This window comes from Zosterops lateralis (genome assembly GCF_965231275.1).
Source record: "Zosterops lateralis genome assembly, chromosome: 30".
Lineage (NCBI taxonomy): Eukaryota > Metazoa > Chordata > Aves > Passeriformes > Zosteropidae > Zosterops > Zosterops lateralis.
Genome location: NC_139790.1, coordinates 1,462,940 through 1,481,550, shown reverse-complemented (window position 1 = coordinate 1,481,550; position 18,611 = coordinate 1,462,940). Strand labels below are relative to the sequence as shown.

The 18,611-nt window shown below is 37.5% G+C and overlaps 1 protein-coding gene across 2 annotated transcripts in view; it reads right to left on the bottom strand.

Moving 5' to 3' along the window:
- Positions 1-18,611, bottom strand: part of XPO7 (exportin 7) — a 44,187-nt gene that overhangs the window by 21,084 nt on the left and 4,492 nt on the right. The window contains exons 2-9 of one of the 2 annotated variants that reach the window (XM_083880350.1): positions 17,597-17,743; positions 15,445-15,538; positions 12,690-12,856; positions 9,506-9,598; positions 6,973-7,077; positions 4,659-4,824; positions 2,336-2,409; positions 558-677 (exon numbers count right to left, since the gene is read on the bottom strand). In XM_083880350.1, the coding sequence (XP_083736476.1) occupies positions 558-677; positions 2,336-2,409; positions 4,659-4,824; positions 6,973-7,077; positions 9,506-9,598; positions 12,690-12,856; positions 15,445-15,538; positions 17,597-17,743 (966 nt within the window). The remainder of the gene's footprint in view (positions 1-557; positions 678-2,335; positions 2,410-4,658; positions 4,825-6,972; positions 7,078-9,505; positions 9,599-12,689; positions 12,857-15,444; positions 15,539-17,596; positions 17,744-18,611) is intronic. The other variant, XM_083880351.1, reaches the window with a different exon arrangement.

Sequence of the window (18,611 nt, the reverse complement as noted above, 5' to 3'; positions counted from 1 at the left end):
TCCCACTCTGCCCATTGAACCAGGTCAAGAATTCTCACATTTCCTGGGGTTTGGGCATTTCCAGAGATGGTTCCAGTCCCTAAATACTCTTCTAAAGGAAATCCCATTCTGCACATTAAACCAGGTCAGGAATTGACACATTTTCTGGGTTTAGGGCATTTCCAGGGATGTTCTAGTTCTTAAATACACTTCTAAAGGAAATCCCACCCTGCACATCAAACCAGGTCAGGAATTGTCACATTTCCTGATTTTCGGGCATTTCCAGGGATGGCTCCACTCCTTAAATGTTCTTCTAAAGGAAATCCCAACCTGCTCATTAAACCAGGTCAGAAATCACCACAATTCCTGAATTTTGGACACTTCCAGCCCTTAAACACTCTCCCAATACAGAAATCATTCCCAATCTCCACCACAAACCTCCTTTAGAAGGTGGAATTGCAGGAGAAGTGAAGATCAGGACAACGCTGCCCTTGTCCCAGTGCCCAAATGGGACACAAAAAGGAATTTTTTGGGATGAAAAGAGGATGAAGAGCTGGATTTCCAGCTGGAAAACTCACCTGGGGGTTCTCCAGGATCCGTTTGACGCCGTCCACGAGGTGGGACAGGAACTTGGCCCTCTCGGCGTTGTTGAAGAGCGAGCGGCGCACGGAGGCGATCTGCACCAAGCACGACAAAACCTGCCAGGAGACATGAAAATGGGAATTAACACCAAAAATCCGGATGGGAATAAGGAAATGATCTGCACCAAGCACGACAAAACCTGCCAGGAGACACGAAAATGGGAATTAACGCCAAAAATCGGGATGGGAATAAGGAAATGATCTGCACCAAACAGGATAAAACCTGCCAGGAGACACGAAAATGGGAATTAACGCCAAAAATCCGGATGGGAATAAGGAAATGATCTGCACCAAGCACGACAAAACCTGCCAGGAGACAGGAAAATGGGAATTAACGCCAAAAATCCGGATGGGAATAAGGAAATGATCTGCACCAAGCAGGATAAAACCTGCCAGGAGACACGAAAATGGGAATTAACGCCAAAAATCGGGATGGGAATAAGGAAATGATCTGCACCAAGCACGACAAAACCTGCCAGGAGACACGAAAATGGGAATTAACGCCAAAAATCCGGATGGGAATAAGGAAATGATCTGCACCAAGCAGGATAAAACCTGCCAGGAGACACGAAAATGGGAATTAACGCCAAAAATCCGGATGGGAATAAGGAAATGATCTGCACCAAGCAGGATAAAACCTGCCAGGAGACAGGAAAATGGGAATTAACGCCAAAAATCCGGATGGGAATAAGGAAATGATCTGCACCAAGCACGACAAAACCTGCCAGGAGACACGAAAATGGGAATTAACGCCAAAAATCGGGATGGGAATAAGGAAATGAAGGGTTTTTTTTCCTTGGGGTGGAGGTTTGGTGTTTATTTAGGGGTGAAAGTGCTGCTTTGGGTCTGTGAGGGGGGAAGAGATCAGAGAGCTGAGAGGTCGAAGCTCCAGCTCCAAAAAAATCATGGAATTGTGGAATTCTAGAGGTTGGAAAAGCCACTCAAAATGACAGAATTATGGAATTCCAGAAGCTGGAAAAATCAGAGTCTAAAATGACAGAATTTTGGAATTCCAGAGGTTGGAAAAAATTTCAAAATCAGAGTAAAAAAATCAGGAAATTATGGAATTCTAGAGGTTGGAAAAATCAGAGTCCAAAATCACAGAATTATGGAATTTCAGAGGTTGGAAAACCCTCAAAAATCTGAGTCCAAAATCACAGAATTTTGGAATTCCAGAGGGTGGAAAATCAGAGTCCAAAATATCAAAATTATGGGAATTCCAGGGGATGGAAAAGCCACTCAAAACGAAAGAATTATGGAATTTCAGAGGTTGGAAAAACCCTCCAAAATCTCAGAATTATGGAATTCCAGAGGTTGGAAAATCCCTTCAAAATCAGAGTCCAAAAATCACAGAATTTTGGAATTCCAGAGGTTGGAAAAATCAGAGTCCAAAATCACAGAATTCTGGAATTCCCTCTCAGCCTTGAGCTTTAAATTATGGCAAATATTTATCAGATAAAATGACTGAATTTTAAAATTTTTAAAATATTTTAATTAAATTTAATTTTTTTTTCTAGAAGAAATAATCAAACAGGAGGTTCCAATCTGTGTGAGGAGAAATGAGGTTGGAATTCCACCAAAAAATTGAATTTTTAGGGAAAATTTGACCCTGTGGATGATTCAAAACTCTCAGCAGGACTTGGAAACGTGAATTTTGAAGGGAATTTCCCAAATAAATCCTAAAATCAAATAAAAATAAACCCCTGAGGACTTACCAGAGGAGAAAAGGAGGGAGGGATGGAATGATAAAGGTCAAAAAACAACTGAAGGGTCGAAGAATCCAAGAAAGCTGCAAAAAAAAAAAGAGAAAAAAAAGAGAGGATTTTTTAAACCTTCATTTACAGGGGATTTAATCCTGATTTTTTGTCATTTTTGTCACATCAAAACATCACAAATTTCTCTTAAAAAATTGTGTTTTTAAAGGGATTTTTTTTCCTAGAAATTGAGGCACCCGCAAGTAATTTTGAAAAATAAAATTAAAAAAAATCAGGATTTGAGCGTTGACCAGGATGTCAAAAAAAAAAAAAAAAAAAAACCCAAAAAAAGGTGCCAAGTTATTCCCTATTTTTTTATTATTTTTTTTAAAAAATCCATTTTTTTCCAGGTTGTTGGAATTAAGAGGTGAAAGATTGGAAAAGGGGGAAAAAGGAATTTTTAAAGCAAAGGTAATAATAATAATAGTAATAATAATAATAATGATAATAATAATAGTAATAATAATAACAATAGTAATAATAATAGTAATAATAATAACAATAATAATAATAACAATAATAACAATAATAATAATAACAACAAAGAATTATGTGGGTTTAGGGCTGAGTTTTGCACATCCTGGGGAGTTTTTATTTTAAAATAAAATAAAAAATGAGGATTTGAGCCTCGTCCAGGGCTGACCTGATCTCCATTTGTTAGGGCTGAGTTTTGCACATCCTGGGATGGTTTTTATTAAAAAAAAATAAAATAATAAAAAATGAGGATTTGAGCCTTATCCAGGTGATTCCTGCAGGGGTTACCTGAGTTTTGCACATCCTGGGAGAGTTTTATTTTCGAAAAAATATATAAAAAATCAGGATTTGATCCCTTTGCAGGCAATACCTGATCTCCAGCTGCTCAGGCTGAGTTTTGCACATCCTGAATGTGTTTTATATTTAAAAAAAAAAAAAAAAAAAAATAAAATAAAAAAAAAAGGATTTGATCCCTTTCCAGGTGATTCCCTGATCTCCAGCTGTCAGGGCTCAGTTTTGCACATCCTGAAGGTGTTTTATTGTTAAAAAACAAGATAAAAAAATCAGGATTTGATCCCTTTGCAGGGCTGACCTGATCTCCAGCTGGTGGGATCTGCACGGTGCACACCCTGGGCATGATTTATTTTATAAAACAAATAAAAATCAGATTTAAAGCAGACAATACCTGATCTCCAGCTGGTGGGGATCTGCACGGGGCACACCCTGGGCATGATTTATTTTATAAAACAAATAAAAATGAGGATTTTCTCCAGGACAAACCTGATCTCCAGCTGGTGGGGATCTGCACGGTACACACCCTGGGGATATTTTATTTTATGAAACAAATAAAAATCAGGATTTAACCCAGGATTACCTGATCTCCAGCTGGTGGGGATCTGCACCGTGCACACCCTGGGAGGTTTATTTTTGAAATAAATAATAAAAATCAGGATTTGATGAGGACAAACCTGATCTCCAGCTGGTGGGGATCTGCACCATGCACACCTTGGGAAGTTTACTTTTATAAAAATAAAATAAAAAAGCAGATTTAAAGCAGATAATACCTGATCTCCAGCTGGTGGGGATCTGCACGGTGCACACCCTGGGCATGTTTTATATTTAAAATAAAATAAAAAATCAGATTTTCTCCAGGATTACCTGATCTCCAGCTGGTGGGGATCTGCACGGTGTGCACCCTGGGCACATTTTATAATAAAAAATAAAATAAAAAATCAGATTTAAAGCAGGATTACCTGATCTCCAGCTGGTGGGGATCTGCACGGTGCACACCCTGGGGATATTTTATTTTATAAAACAAATAAAAAAGCAGATTTAAAGCAGACAATACCTGATCTCCAGCTGGTGGGGATCTGCACGGTGCACACCCTGGGGATGATTTATTTTATAAAACAAATAAAAAAGCAGGATTACCTGATCTCCAGCTGGTGGGGATCTGCACGGTGCACACCTTGGGAAGTTTACTTTTATAAAAATAAAATAAAAAAGCAGATTTAAAGCAGACAATACCTGATCTCCAGCTGGTGGGATCTGCACGGTGCACACCCTGGGCATGATTTATTTTATAAAACAAATAAAAAGCAGATTTAAAGCAGATAATACCTGATCTCCAGCTGGTGGGGATCTGCACGGTGCACACCCTGGGGATATTTTATTTTATAAAACAAATAAAAATCAGATTTAAAGCAGACAATACCTGATCTCCAGCTGGTGGGGATCTGCACGGTGCACACCCTGGGCATGTTTTACATTTGAAATAAATAATAAAAAAGGAGATTTAAAGCAGGATTACCTGATCTCCAGCTGGTGGGGATCTGCACGGTGCACAGATCGTCCGAGGACTCGTCCGTGGAGGTGCCGATGAAGTCGAAGTTGAGGCAGTTGTGGGTGAGTTTCAGCAGCTGCATCAGCAGCCCGTGCTGGCTCTCGTCGTGCAGGTTCAGCGTCTTGCCAGAGGCCTGAGGGGTGCGGGGAAAGGAGGGGAAAAATTACAAATAAAATGTTAAGGGGGTACGGGGAATGAGGCAGTTTTATTTTTAAAAATATTTATTATATTTATTATATTTATTTTATTTTTTTAATTAATTTTTATTATTTTTTTATTTTATTTATTTTTCAAATTATTCTTTATTTTTTATTTATTTTTAAAAAAATATTCCTTATTTATTTTATTCCTATTTTATTTTTAAATTATTCTTTATTTTACTTTTTAAAAATTATTTTTAATTTTCTATTTTATTCTAATTATTTTAAATTTATCTTATTTTTATTTTATTTAATTTTTAACATTATTTTTTACTTATTTTACTACTTTATTTATTTTAATTATTTGAAAATTTACTTTAATTTTATTACTTTAATTATTTATTATTTATTTAATCTATATTCATTTTATTATTTTTAATTTCATTTATTTTAATTTCTTAATAATTTCTAAAATAATTTATTATTTATTTAATCTTTATTTATTTATTAATTACATATAATTAATTTTATTTATTTATTTATTTATTTATATTTTCCCTTTTTTTTTTTTTCTTTTTTATTCAGCAGGAACGAGGCACCAGGTGGGCTTTTATAAACGTTAATTCCACAGTTTTTATCATTTTATAATGTTTTTTATAAATAAAATTCCAGAGTTTTTTACAATTTTATAAATATAATGTTTTTATAAATAAGACACCAGAGTTTTTTCCAGAACAGGGATAATTCAGTATTTCTTCTGTAATAAAATAAACATTTTTTTATTATTTAAAAATAATTATTTTATTACTATTATTATTATTATTATATTTTTATTATTTATTTTTATCTATTTTTATTTATTTATTACTATTTATTTATTATTATTTATTAATCATTATATTTTATTATATTCATTATTTATTTATTATATTTAAAACTATTATTTTTTATTATTTAATTAATAAACTAAACATTACTTAACAAATATTAAAAAATAAAATTTATTGAATTATTTTCTTTTAAAAACCTATTAACTAACATTAATTCCTTCTAAACCAAAAACCCCTTAACAAACCAAATTTTCCCCTTAAAAACCCACCCCACACCCCAAATTTCCCACCAAAAAAACTCATCCCAGGAATGAATTTCCCAACAGGGAAAGTTCAACCCCAGGCTGAAGATCCAGAGGTTTATTTGCAGCTGGAATTGTAGAATTTTTTTCTATTCCTTACTGAAATAAAAATCTTTTTATTATTTCTTATTCAAATTATTTCTTATGATTTCTTATTCAAATTATTTCTTATTTTTTTTTATTATTCAAATAAAACCTATTAATTAATACTGATTTCTTCTTAACCAAAAAATCCCTTAATAAATCTTATTCAAATTATTTCTTCTTATTTTTATTATTCAAATAAAATCTATTAATTAATACTGATTTCTTCTTAACCAAAAAATCCCTTAATAAATCAAATTTTCCCCTTAAAAAAACCACCCCAAACCCCAAATTTTTTCACCCAAAAAACTCATCCCAGGAATGAATTTCCCAACAGGGAAAGTTCAACCCCAGGCTGAAGATCCAGAGGTTTATTTGCAGCTGGAATTGTAGAGAAGAGTTGGATTTCTGGGTTTATTTTCTATTTTCTACTAAAATAAAAATCTATTTAACATTCTTTATTTAAATAAAATAAATTCATTCATATCATTCTTTTTTGAAAGAAAAAAAATCCCTTAATAAATCCAATTTTCTTGGAAAAACAACAGGGAAAGTTCAACCCCAGGCTGAAGATCCAGAGGTTTATTTGCAGCTGGAATTGTAGAGAAAAATTGGATTTATTTTCTATTCCTTACTGAAATAAAAATCTATTTCTTATTATTTCTTATTCAAATAATTTATTATTTCTTCTTCAAATAATTTATCATTTCTTCTTCAAATAAAATAAATTCATTAATATAATTCTCTTTCGAAACAAAAAAAAAATCCCTTAATAAATCAAATTTTCCCCTTAAAAAAAAACCACCCCAAACCCCAAATTTTTTTCCAGCCAAAAAAAAAAACTCATCCCAGGAATGAATTTCACCCAAAAAAAAAAAAAAAATTAATTTTTCACCCTCCCAACACTTTTTTTTTTTTGTCTGACCTGTTTGAGCAAACTGCAGGAGAGGGTGAAGATGTCGAAGAGGGAGGAGTCGCGGAAGGAGGAGGCGATTTTCCTGTGCTTGGTCAGCGGGTGGGAACTGTCGGCCTGGGGGGAGAACACGGAAAAATGGGAAAAAGATGGAAAAATAGCAGGGAAAGGGGGGGGGTTATTGCAGAGAATTATTCACAGGGAGAAATTTGAGTTTTTGGGGGGTTTATTTGTGATTTTTGTCCAAAATCGGTAGAAAAAATTTGGTTTTTTGGAGGGTTTATTTCAAATTTTTGCCCAAATCAGCAGCAAAAATGGGGTTTGTTCCAATTGTATTCCCAAATCAGAAGGAAAAATTGAATTTCGGGTTTTAGGAATGGGAATTTAGGAATTCCCATTTAGGGAAGCAGCAGGATAAAATTTTATAGCTTTTACATGGAGAAATCTGAATTTCTGGGGGTTTATTCCAAATTTTGTACCCAAATCAGCAGCAAAAATGGTTTTTTTGGGGGATTTTAGGAATGGGAATTCCCAACTCCAAAGGATTCAATCCCCAGAATTATTCCACAGCTTTTCCATGGATAAATCCACATTCCTGGGGTTTTATTCCCAATTTATTTCTATTTTCACATCAAATTTTTGCCCAAATCAGCAGCAAAAATGGGATTTTTGGGTTTTTTAGGACTGGGAATTCCCATTTCCAAAGGGGGACAAACACCAGGAACTCAAATCCCAAATGGAGAAGGAACTGGGAGTTTTCCAGGGATATTTTATGGGATTTTATGGGATAAATTCCACTCCTGGATGTGCCCACGGGATCCCAGGGCTGGGAAACACCAAAATTTAACTTTTTTTTTTCCCAAAAAAGGGGAAAAAATAAGGAAAAATTCCCATTTTTTGCCATCAATCCCAACCAAATCTGAATTATGCAGAATTCCTGAATAAAAACCCACTTTGTAAATATTTTTATATCCCTAAATTCCATTTATTATTATTTATTTATTATTACTTATTTATTATTTTTCTAAATTCCCATTTCCAAGCCCCTCCCTGCAGGATTTGAGGGACCAGGGGAACCCCAAGGTTGGATTTTACACCTGAATATTCCAAATAATTCCAGGGGAAGATCCCAAAATTCCCCCCTTTGTGTTGTAGGAGAGAAGGAAAAGTTCCAATAAATTTAAATTTTTCAGGTGGTTTAATATGCAAATTATCAATATCCAAATTATTAACATCCAAATAATTTAATATCCAAATTATTGATATCCAAATTGTTCTATATCCACATTATTAATATCCAAATTATCAATATCAAAATTATTTAATATCCAAATTATCAATATCAAAATTATTTAATATCCAAGTTATCAATACCCAAATTATTAATACCCACATTATTTAATATCCAAATTATTCCATATCCAAGTTATTAAATATCCAAATTATTCAATTCCAAGTTATTAAATATCCAAATTATTAATATCTAAATTATTTGATATACAAATTATTTAATATCCAAGTCATTAATAGCCAATTTATCAATATCCAAATTATCTAATATACAAATTATCAATACTCAAATTATCTAATATCCAAATTATTAATATCTGAATTATTTAATACTCAAATTATTTATACACAAATTATTAATAGCCAAATTATTTAATACCCGAATTATTTAATATCTAAATTATTAATATCTAAATTATTAATATCCAAATTATTTAATATCCAAATTGTTTAATATCCAAATTATATTTGGTGGTTTTTTTCCCTTTCCCTTGTTTTTTATTTTTCCTTTTCCTCATTAAATAATATTAAATAATTCAAAAATTAAATGATTCCTTATCTTTGATTTTATTTTCCCTTTTCCCCATTAAATAATTCCTTGTATTTGATTTTATTTTCCCTTTTCCTCATTAAATAATCCCTTATCCTTGTTTTTTTTTCCCCTTTTCCTTGTTTTTTTTTTCCCTTTTCCTCATTAAATAATTCCTTAAATTTCTTTCCCCCCCCCTTTTTCCTCATTAAATAATTCCTTATATTTGATTTTTCCTTCTTTTCACTAAATAATTCCTTATCCTTAATTTTATTTTTCCTTTTCCCTCATTAAACAATTCCTTATATTTGGGTTTTTTTCCCTTTTCCTCATTAAATAATATTAAATAATTCAAAAATTAAATAATTCCTTATCCTTGGTTTTATTTTTTCCCTTTTCCTCATTAAATAATTCCTTATATTTGATTTTATTTTCCCTTTTCCTCATCAAATAATTCCTTATTCCCTGCGATTCTTTCCTTCTCATTAAACAATTCCTTATCCTTGTTTTTTTTTTCCTCATTAAACAATTCCTTATATTCATTTTTTTCCCCTTAACAACCCCTTACATTTGAATTTTTTTTTCCTCTCACCCCAAACCACCATTAAAAAACAACCCCAAACCCCCCTTTTACCTCACCACAAACAGAGAATGAAAAACACCAATAAAAATCCCCAAAAATCACCCCAAAAATTGACAATATGAATGAGAAAATTGGACACTTACTTCACTGAGGAAGGCGGGAGCACTTACTTGATTTATTTCATTCGTCAGTTGGGACAGGATTGTCACTCCGATGATGCAGTGCTCCACACTGTCCTGGGGAGGGAAATATTGGAGGTTTTTTGGGGAAAAAATCTTTTTTTTTTACTTGGAAAAATTCATTTAAAAAGAAAAAAAATTGATTTTTTTTTTTTGGAAAAATTCGCTATTTTTTTTTTGGAAAAATTTGTGCTTTTTTGGGGAAAATTTTCTTTTTTTTTCTTGCAAAAATTCCTTTTTTTTCCCTTGGCAAAAATTAACTTTTTTGGGAAAATTCATGCTTTTTTGAAAAAAAAAAAAAAAAAACTCCTTTATTTTTTTCCTTGGAAAAAATTCCTTTTTTTTTGGAAAAATATCTTTTATTTTCCTTGGAAAAATTATCTTTTTTTTTTTTTTTTTTTTAATTCCCTTTTTTTTTTTTTTAATCCCTTTTTTTTCCTTGGAAAAATGTCTTTTTTTTTCCTTTGGAAAAATTCACTGTTTTTCCCTTAGAAAAAATAACGCTTTTTTGGGAGAAAAAAATCTCTCTTTTTTTTTAATTCACCTTTTTTTTTTTTTTTTTAATCTTGCGCTTTTTTTTTTGGGAAAATTCCTGAATTTTGGGAATTCTGAGGAGGGAATTTGACCTGTAGGAATCTGATGCAAAAAATTGGGAACATCTAGGACCAATTCCCTACTTCCAGAAACAATTCCCTGATTTTTAAGGAGCTGTTTCCCTTTGGAAAGCCCCGACTGAAAATACAGACCACGAAGAGCCTGAAACTCCTTCATGCCACCTGAAAATTCCTGGATTTTGGTGACTCCTGGGAATTCTGAGGAGGGAACCTGACCTGCAGGAACCTGGTGCAAAAAACTGGGACCATCCAGGACCAATTCCCTGATTTTTATGGAGCTCTTCACCCTCATAAGCCCCTACTGAAAACACCAGCAGGGAAAAGCTCGAAATCCTTCACACAAGTGGAAAATTCCTGGATTTTGGCAAATCCTGGGAATTCTGAGGAGGGAATTTGACCTGCAGGAACCTGGTGCAAAAACCTGGGAACAATTCCCTGCTCCCAAAAACAATTCCCTGAATTTTTAAGGAACTCTTCATTCTCAGCAGTCCCTACTGAAAACGCCGCTACAGAAAAAGCCGCAACTCCTCGACACCAGCAGAAAATTCCCAGATTTTGGCCAATCCTGGGAATTCTGAGGAGGGAAGCTGACCTGCAGGAACCTGGTGGGAAGTTGGGAACATCCAGGACCAATTCCCTGCTCCCAGAAACAATTCCCTGATTTTAAAGGAGTTCTTTAGTCTTGGCAGCCCCTACTGAAATTGCCGCTATGGAAAGAGCCCAAACTCCTTGACACCAGCAGAAACTTCCCAGATTTTGGCCAATCCTGGGAATTCTGAGGAGGGAAGCTGACCTGCAGGAACCTGGTGGGAAGTTGGGAAAATCCAGGACCAATTCCTTGCTCCAGAAACAATTCCCTGAGTTTTGAGGAGCTGTTTCCCTTTGGAAAGCTCTGACTGAAAACACAAACATCGAAGAGCCCGAACTCTTCCACAAAAGTGAAAAATTCCTGGAATTTTGGCAAATCCTGGGAATTCTGAGGAGGGAACTTGACCTGCAGGAACCTGGTGGGAAGTTGAGAGAACCAAAACCAATTCCCTCCTCCCTGAAACAATTCCCTGATTTTTAATCAACTCTTCATTCTCAGCAGCCCCTACTGAAAACGCCGCTACAGAAAAAGCCGCAACTCCTTGACACCAGCAGAAAATTCCCAGATTTTGGCGAATCCTGGGAATTCTAAGGAGGGAATCTGACCTGCAGGAACCTGGTGCAAAAAACTGGGAAGATCCAGGACCAATTCCCTGCTCCCTTAAACAATTCCTTGAGTTTTTAAGGAACCCTTCACCCTCATAAACCCCTATTGAAATCGAAGAGCCTGAACTCCTTGACACCAGCAGAAAATTCCTGGTATTTTGGCAAATCCTGGGAATTCTGAGGAGGGAATTTGACCTGCAGGAACCTGGTGGGAAGCTGGAAACATCCAGGAACAATCCCCTGGTCCCTGAATTTTTAAGGAGCTTCTTCACCCTTGCAATCCCCTACTAAAAACACCAGCAGGGAAAAGCTCGAAATCCTTCACACAAGTGGAAAATTCCTGGATTTTGGTGAATCCTGGGAATTCTGAGGAGAGAATCTGACCTGCAGGAACCTGGTGCAAAAAACTGGGACCATCCAGGACCAATTCCCTGATTTTTATGGAGCTCTTCACCCTCATAAGCCCCTACTGAAAACACCAGCAGGGAAAAGCTCAAAATCCTTCACACAAGTGGAAAATTCCTGGATTATGGAAAATCCTGGGAATTCTGAGGAGGGAATCTGACCTGCAGGAACCTGGTGGGAAGCTGGAAACATCCAGGAACAATCCCCTGGTCCCTGAACTTTTAAGGAACCCTTCACCCTTGCAATCCCCTACTAAAAACACCAGCAGGGAAAAGCTCGAAATCCTTCACACAAGTGGAAAATTCCTGGATTTTGGTGAATCCTGGGAATTCTGAGGAGGGAATCTGACCTGCAGGAACCTGGTGCAAAAAACTGGGAACATTCAGAAACAATTCCCTGCTCCCTGAAATTTTAAGGAGCTTTTTCCCCTTGTAAACCCCTACTGAAAACACTGCTACGGATGAGCCCGAATCTTTCACACAAGTGGAAATTTCCTGGATTTTGGCGAATCCTGGGAATTCAGAGGAGGGAATTTGACCTGCAGGAACCTGGTGGGAAGTTGGGAACATCCAGGACCAATTCCTTGCTCCCAGGAACAATTCCCTGTCTCCCTAAAATTTTAAGTAGCTTTTTCCCCTCGACAGCCCCTACTGAAATCACCAATATGGAAAAGCCTGACCTCCTTCAAACCAGTGGAAAAATCCTGGATTTTGGCAAATCCTGGGAATTCTGAGAAGGGAATTTGACCTGCAGGAACCTGGTGGGAAGTTGGGAACATCCAAGACCAATTCCCTGCTCCCTAAATTTTTAAGGAACTCTTCACCCTCGTGAGCCCCTACTGAAAACACCAATACGGAAGAATCCAAACTCCTCCACAAAAGTGGAAAATTCCCGGATTTTGGCGACTCCTGGGAATTCTGAGGAGGGAATCTGACCTGCAGGAACCTGGTGACGTCGTTGATGACGTTCCTGAAGACGTACTCGTCCTTCTGGCAGTCGAACCAGCCCAGTTTGGTGATCCTGGCGTAGAGCTGGATCAGCGCCTGCGTCACAAACGTCGCCAGCTTCGGCCTCGTCGCCAGGTAGTTCAGCACATAATTCCCTGCAAAAAGGTGGGGGGAAAAAAGGTGGAGATGGAGATTAAAAAATAATAAAAAAATAATAAAAAAATAATTTAAAAATAATAAAAAAATCCAGCCCCTGTGGTGGGAAGGGATGGAAGGAAAAAGGAGAATTTTTTTTCTCCTTTTTTTTTTTTCTCTTTTAAAAAGGGGAGGTTGGTTTTGAAAGGAGGAGTGGGGGAAGTTTGAAGAAATGGTGGGAGGAAGGGACAGAAGTTGGGAGTTTATTTGGGGATTTAAGAGTTCGGGAAAGGGTTGGATTTAGCCCTGGAATAGACCTGGGAAAAGGGCTGGATCTACACCTGGAAAGGGCTGGATTTAGCCCTGGAAAAGGGTTGGATTTAGACCCGGAAAAGGGCTGGGAAAAGGGCTGGATTTAGATCTCCAAAAATGATCAGATTTATCTCTGGAATAGACTTGGAAAGGGGCTGGATTTAGCCCAGGAATAGACCTGGGAAAAAGTTGGATTTAGCCCTGGAAAAGGGCTGGATTTACCCTGGAAATGGGCTGGATTTACCCTGGAACAGACCTGGAAATGGGCTGGATTTACCCTGGAACAGACCTGGAAATGGGCTGGATTTACCCTGGGAATGGGCTGGGAAAAGGTTGGATTTACCCTGGAATAGGCCTAGAAAAGGGTTGGATTTAGCCCTGGAATAGATCTGGAAAAAGGTTGGATTTACTCTGGAAAAGGGCTGGATTTACACCTGAAATAGATCTGGGAAAAGGTTGGATTGACCCTGGAATAGATCTGGGAAAAAAGTTGGATTTAGCCCTGGAAAAGGGCTGGGAAAAGGTTGGATTTAGATCTGGAAACAGGCTGGGAAAAAAGGGTGGATTTAGCCTCGGAAAAGGGCTGGATTTAGTCCTGGAATAGATCTGGGAAAAAAAGGTGGATTTAGACCTGGAAAAGGGCTGGATTTACCGGGGAATTGATCTGGGAAAAGGTTGGATTTAGACCTGGAAACGGGCTGGGAAAAGGGTTGGATTTAGACCTGGAAACGGGCTGGGAAAAGGGTTGGATTTAGATTGGCAAAAAGGACTGGATTTAGGTCTGGAATAGACCAGGAAAACGCTGGATTTAGGTCTGGAATAGACCAGGAAAAACATTGGATTTAGCCCTGGAATAGGCCTGGGAAAGGGGCTGGATTTAGCCTGGAATAGACCTGGGAAAAGGTTGGATTTAGATCTGGAATAGGCCTGGAAAAGGGTTGGATTTAGATGTGGAAAAGGGCTGGGTTTAGACCTGGAAAAGGGGTGGGAAAAGTTTGGATTTAGATCTGGAAATGGGCAGGATTACCCTAGAACAGAGCTGGGAAAAAAGTTGGATTTAGACCTGGAAAAAGTTAGATGTAGCCCTGGAAAAAGGCTGGATTTAGCCCTGGAATAGCCCTGGAAAAGGGTTGGATTTAGTCCTGGAATAGATCTGGGAAAAAAAGGTGGATTTAGCCCTGGAAAAGGGCTGGATTTACCGAGGAATAGATCTGGGAAAAAATTTGGATTTAGTCCTGGAATAGGCCTGGGAAAGGGCTGGATTTACCCTGGAATAGATGTGGGAAAGGGCTGGATTTACCTGGGAATAGACATGGGAAAAAAACTGGATTTAGCCCTGGAAAAGGGCTGGGAAAAGGTTGGATTTAGATCTGGAATAGACCTGGAAAAGGGCTGGGAAAATGTCTGGATTTAGACCTAAAAATGGGCTGGATTTACCCTGGAATAGATTGGGGAAAAAAGTTGGATTTATCCCTGGAAAAGGTTGGATTTAGCCCTGGAAAAGGGGTGGGAAAAGGTTGGATTTAGATCTGAAAATGGGCTGGATTTACCCTGGAATAGGGCAGGATTTACCCTAGAACAGAGCTGGGAAAAAAGTTGGATTTAGCCCTGGACAAAGGCTGGATTTAGACCTGGAAAAGGGCTGGATTTACACCGGGAAAAGGGGTGGGAAAAGGTTGGATTTAGATCTGGAATAGACCTGGGAAAGGGCTGGATTTACCCTGAAATAGATGTGGGAAAGGGCTGGATTTACCTGGGAATAGACATGGGAAAAAAACTGGATTTAGCCCTGGAAAAGGGCTGGGAAAAGGTTGGATTTAGTCCTGGAAAAGGGCTGGATTTACACCTGGAAAAGGGGTGGGAAAAGGTTGGATTTAGATCTGGAATAGACCTGGAAATGGGCTGGGAAAAGGTTGGATTTAGATGTGGAAAATGGCTGGATTTACACCTGGAAAAGAGCTGGGAAAAGGTTGGATTTAGATCTGGAAATGGGCTGGATTTAGTCCTGAAATAGATCTGGGAAGAGGCTGGATTTACCCTCGAACAGATCTCGGAAAAGGTTGGATTTAGACCTGGAAAAAGGCTGGATTTAAACCTGGAAAAAGGTTGGATTTACACCTGGAACAGACCCGGAAAAGGTTGGATTTCCCCCGTAAAAAAGCTGGATTTCCCCTAAAACACTGCAAGCAAAGCACTCCATCCCCACCCCAATCCCTCCCCCAGAACTCAGGGAATCTCCCAGCCCAGAAACCCCTTGGCCCTCCAGATTTGGGATTTTTTGGGGCTGGACACTCACGGATGTCGATGCGCTGCTCCAGGGGCAGCGGGTTGTTTGTGCGTGACACCAGTTTGGTAAGGCAGGTGGCCGCCAGTAACTGCGAGTACGAGGACTGCAAAGGGAAAAATCCAGTGAAAATCCATTTAAAATCCATTTAAATCCATAAATATCCATTAAAAATCCATAAAAATCTATAAATATCCATTAAAAATCCATAAATATCCATTAAAAATCCATAAAAATCCATTTAAATCCATAAATATCCATTAAAAATCCATAAATATCCATTAAAATCCATTTAAATCCATAAATATCCATTTAAATCCATAAAAATTCATAAAAAATCTATAAAAATACATTAAAAATGATGGAAGTTCAATTTATGGGGAAGGAGCAAATCTTGCGGTGGAAGTTGGAAGTTGAGGCAGGAATGTCCTGGGAAGTAATTGAGATATATCCCATAAATTCCAATAATTGTGGGATAAAACACCCCAAGATTTGATAGGAATTTACAAGAATTTTACAGGAATTTTGCAGGAATTTTCACAGAAATTTTGCAGAAATTTACAGGAATTTTACAGGAATTCTAAAGGGATTTTGTGGGAATTTTGCAGGAACTTACAGGAATTTTACAGGAATTTTCACAGAAATTTTGCAGGAATTTTCACAGAAATTTTGCAGGAATTTACAGGAATTTTGCAGGAATTTACAGGAATTTTGCAGGAATTCTGCAGGAATTTTAAAGGGATTTTGCAGGAATTCACAGGAATTTTTCAGTATTTTACAGGAGTTTTGCTGAAATTTTATAGGAATTTGCAGGGATTTTGCAATTATAATTCCTTTATCCAAACCTGGAATTTCATGACTTTTGGAGAACTTTTGGGATGTGGAACTCCAGGATTTGGGGAATTTTTGGGATGTGTAACTCCAGGATCTGGGGGAATTTTGGGATATGTAACTCCAGGATTTAGGGGAATTTTTGGGATGTGCAACTCCGTAATTTTGGGGATTATTGGCACGTGGAACTCCAGGAATTTTGGGGATGTTTGGGATATGTAACTCCATGATTTTGGCAAATTTTTGGGACGTGGAACTCCACGATTTTGGGGAATTTCTGGCATGTGGAACTCCACGATTTTGGGGATGTTTGGGACGTGGAACTCCAGGATTTTGGGGATGTTTGGGATATGTAACTCCAGGATTTTGGGGAATTTTGGGACGTAGAACTCTGAGACTTTGGGGGTGTGGAACTCCAGGACTTTGGGGAATTTTTGGGACGTGGAACTCCACGATTTTGGGGAATTTCTGGCATGCGGAATTACAGGATTTTGGGGGATGTTTGGCATGTGGAATTCTAGGATTTTGGGGAATTTTTGGGATATGTAACTCCAGGATCTGGGGGAATTTCTGGCATGTGGAATTCCAGGATTTTGGGGATGTTTGGGGTGTGAAATTCCATGGTTTTGGGGATGTGGAACTCCAGGATTTTGGGGAATTTTTGGGATGTGGAACTCCAGGATTTTGGGGAATTTCTGCCACGTGTAACTCCAGGATTTTGAGAATTTGGGGGTGTGGAACTCCAGGATTTTGGGGTATTTTGGGGTATTTAGGTCTGCACTCACACTCCCCCTCTCCAGGAGCATCTGGCACTTGGAGCTGATTATGAACCCCACCAGAACAAGGCGATAACCACAATTCCTTTATCCAAGCCTGGAATTCTACAATTTTGGGGATTTGGGGGTGTGGAATTCCATGATTTTGGGGAATTTTTGGTCTGCACTCACACTCCCCCTCTCCAGGAGCAGCTGGCACTTGCTCAGGCACTCGGGGCTGTTGGTGAACCCCAACAAAGCAGGGGGATAATTATTTAATTCCCAAACCTGGATAATTCCTTTCTCCAAGCCTGGAATCCCAGGATTTTGGGGAATTTTTGGTGTGTGGAATTCTAGGATTTTGGGGATGTTTGGGATATGTAACTCCATGATTTTGAGGAATTTTTGGCATGTGGAATTCTAAGATTTTGGGGAATTTTGGGACGTCAAACTCCAGGACTTTGGGGGTGTGGAACTCCAGGATTTTGGGGATGTTTGGGATATGGAATTCCATGATTTTGGGGGTGTGGAACTCCATGATTTTGGGGTATTTAGGGGAATTTTTGGTCTGTACTCACACTCCCCCTCTCCAGGAGCAGCTGGCACTTGCTCAGGCACTCGGGGCTGTTGGTGAACTCCACCAGGGCTTTCTCAGCCTGCAGGCGGGTGCCCGTGTCCGTGGTCTCGTAGAGCTGCTTGCACAGGTTCTCCAGCTGGGCCAGGCTCTGCCCAGGGAAAAACAGGGAAAAATAGAGAAAAATGGGATTCAGGGATTGCAGGGATTGCAGGGGAGCCCTCGGTGTTGTGCCAAGGGGTTTGGGATTGTGTAAACACGTGTTGGAGTTGCCGTGACTTTTAATTTCTTTTTTTTTTCTTTTATTTTTTCCTCCTTCCCTTCCCTTCCCTCAGGACTTTTACAGGAATTTTTGCAGGAATTCACAGGAATTTTACAGGAATTTTTGCAGGAATCTACAGGAATTTTATAGGAATTTTGCAGGAATTTTAGCAGAAATTTTCCCAGGAATTTTGGAGGAATTTTTACAGGAATTTTGGAGGAATTTTACAGGAATTTTTACAGGAATTTTGCAGGATTTTTTGCAGAAAATTTGCAGGAATTTACAAGAATTTTACAAGAACTTTTACAGGAATTTTACAGGAATTTTACAAGAATTTTTGCAGGAATTTACACTGAGATTTTTCAAGAATTTAGAGGAATTTACAGGAATTTTACAGGAATTTTACAGGAATTTTACAGGAATTTTTGCAGGAATTTACAGGAAATTTTCAACAACTTTTGCAGAAATTTACAGAATTTTTTGCAGAAATTTTGCAGGAATTTTGGAAATTTTGCAGGAATTTTTGCAGGAATCTTCACAGAAAATTTGCAGGAATTTTCCAGGAATTTTGCAGGAATTTACAGGAATTTTACAGGAATTTTTGCAGGAATCCAAAAATTCCAGGTGTTTTTTTCCCCCCAAGATTTTTACTGAATTATTGAGGGGAAAAACCTCCATTTTTCACCATTCCAGGTAAATCCATGAAAAATCTTTTGGGGTTTCTTCACTCCAAAAAAAAAAAAAAAAATCCCTTAAA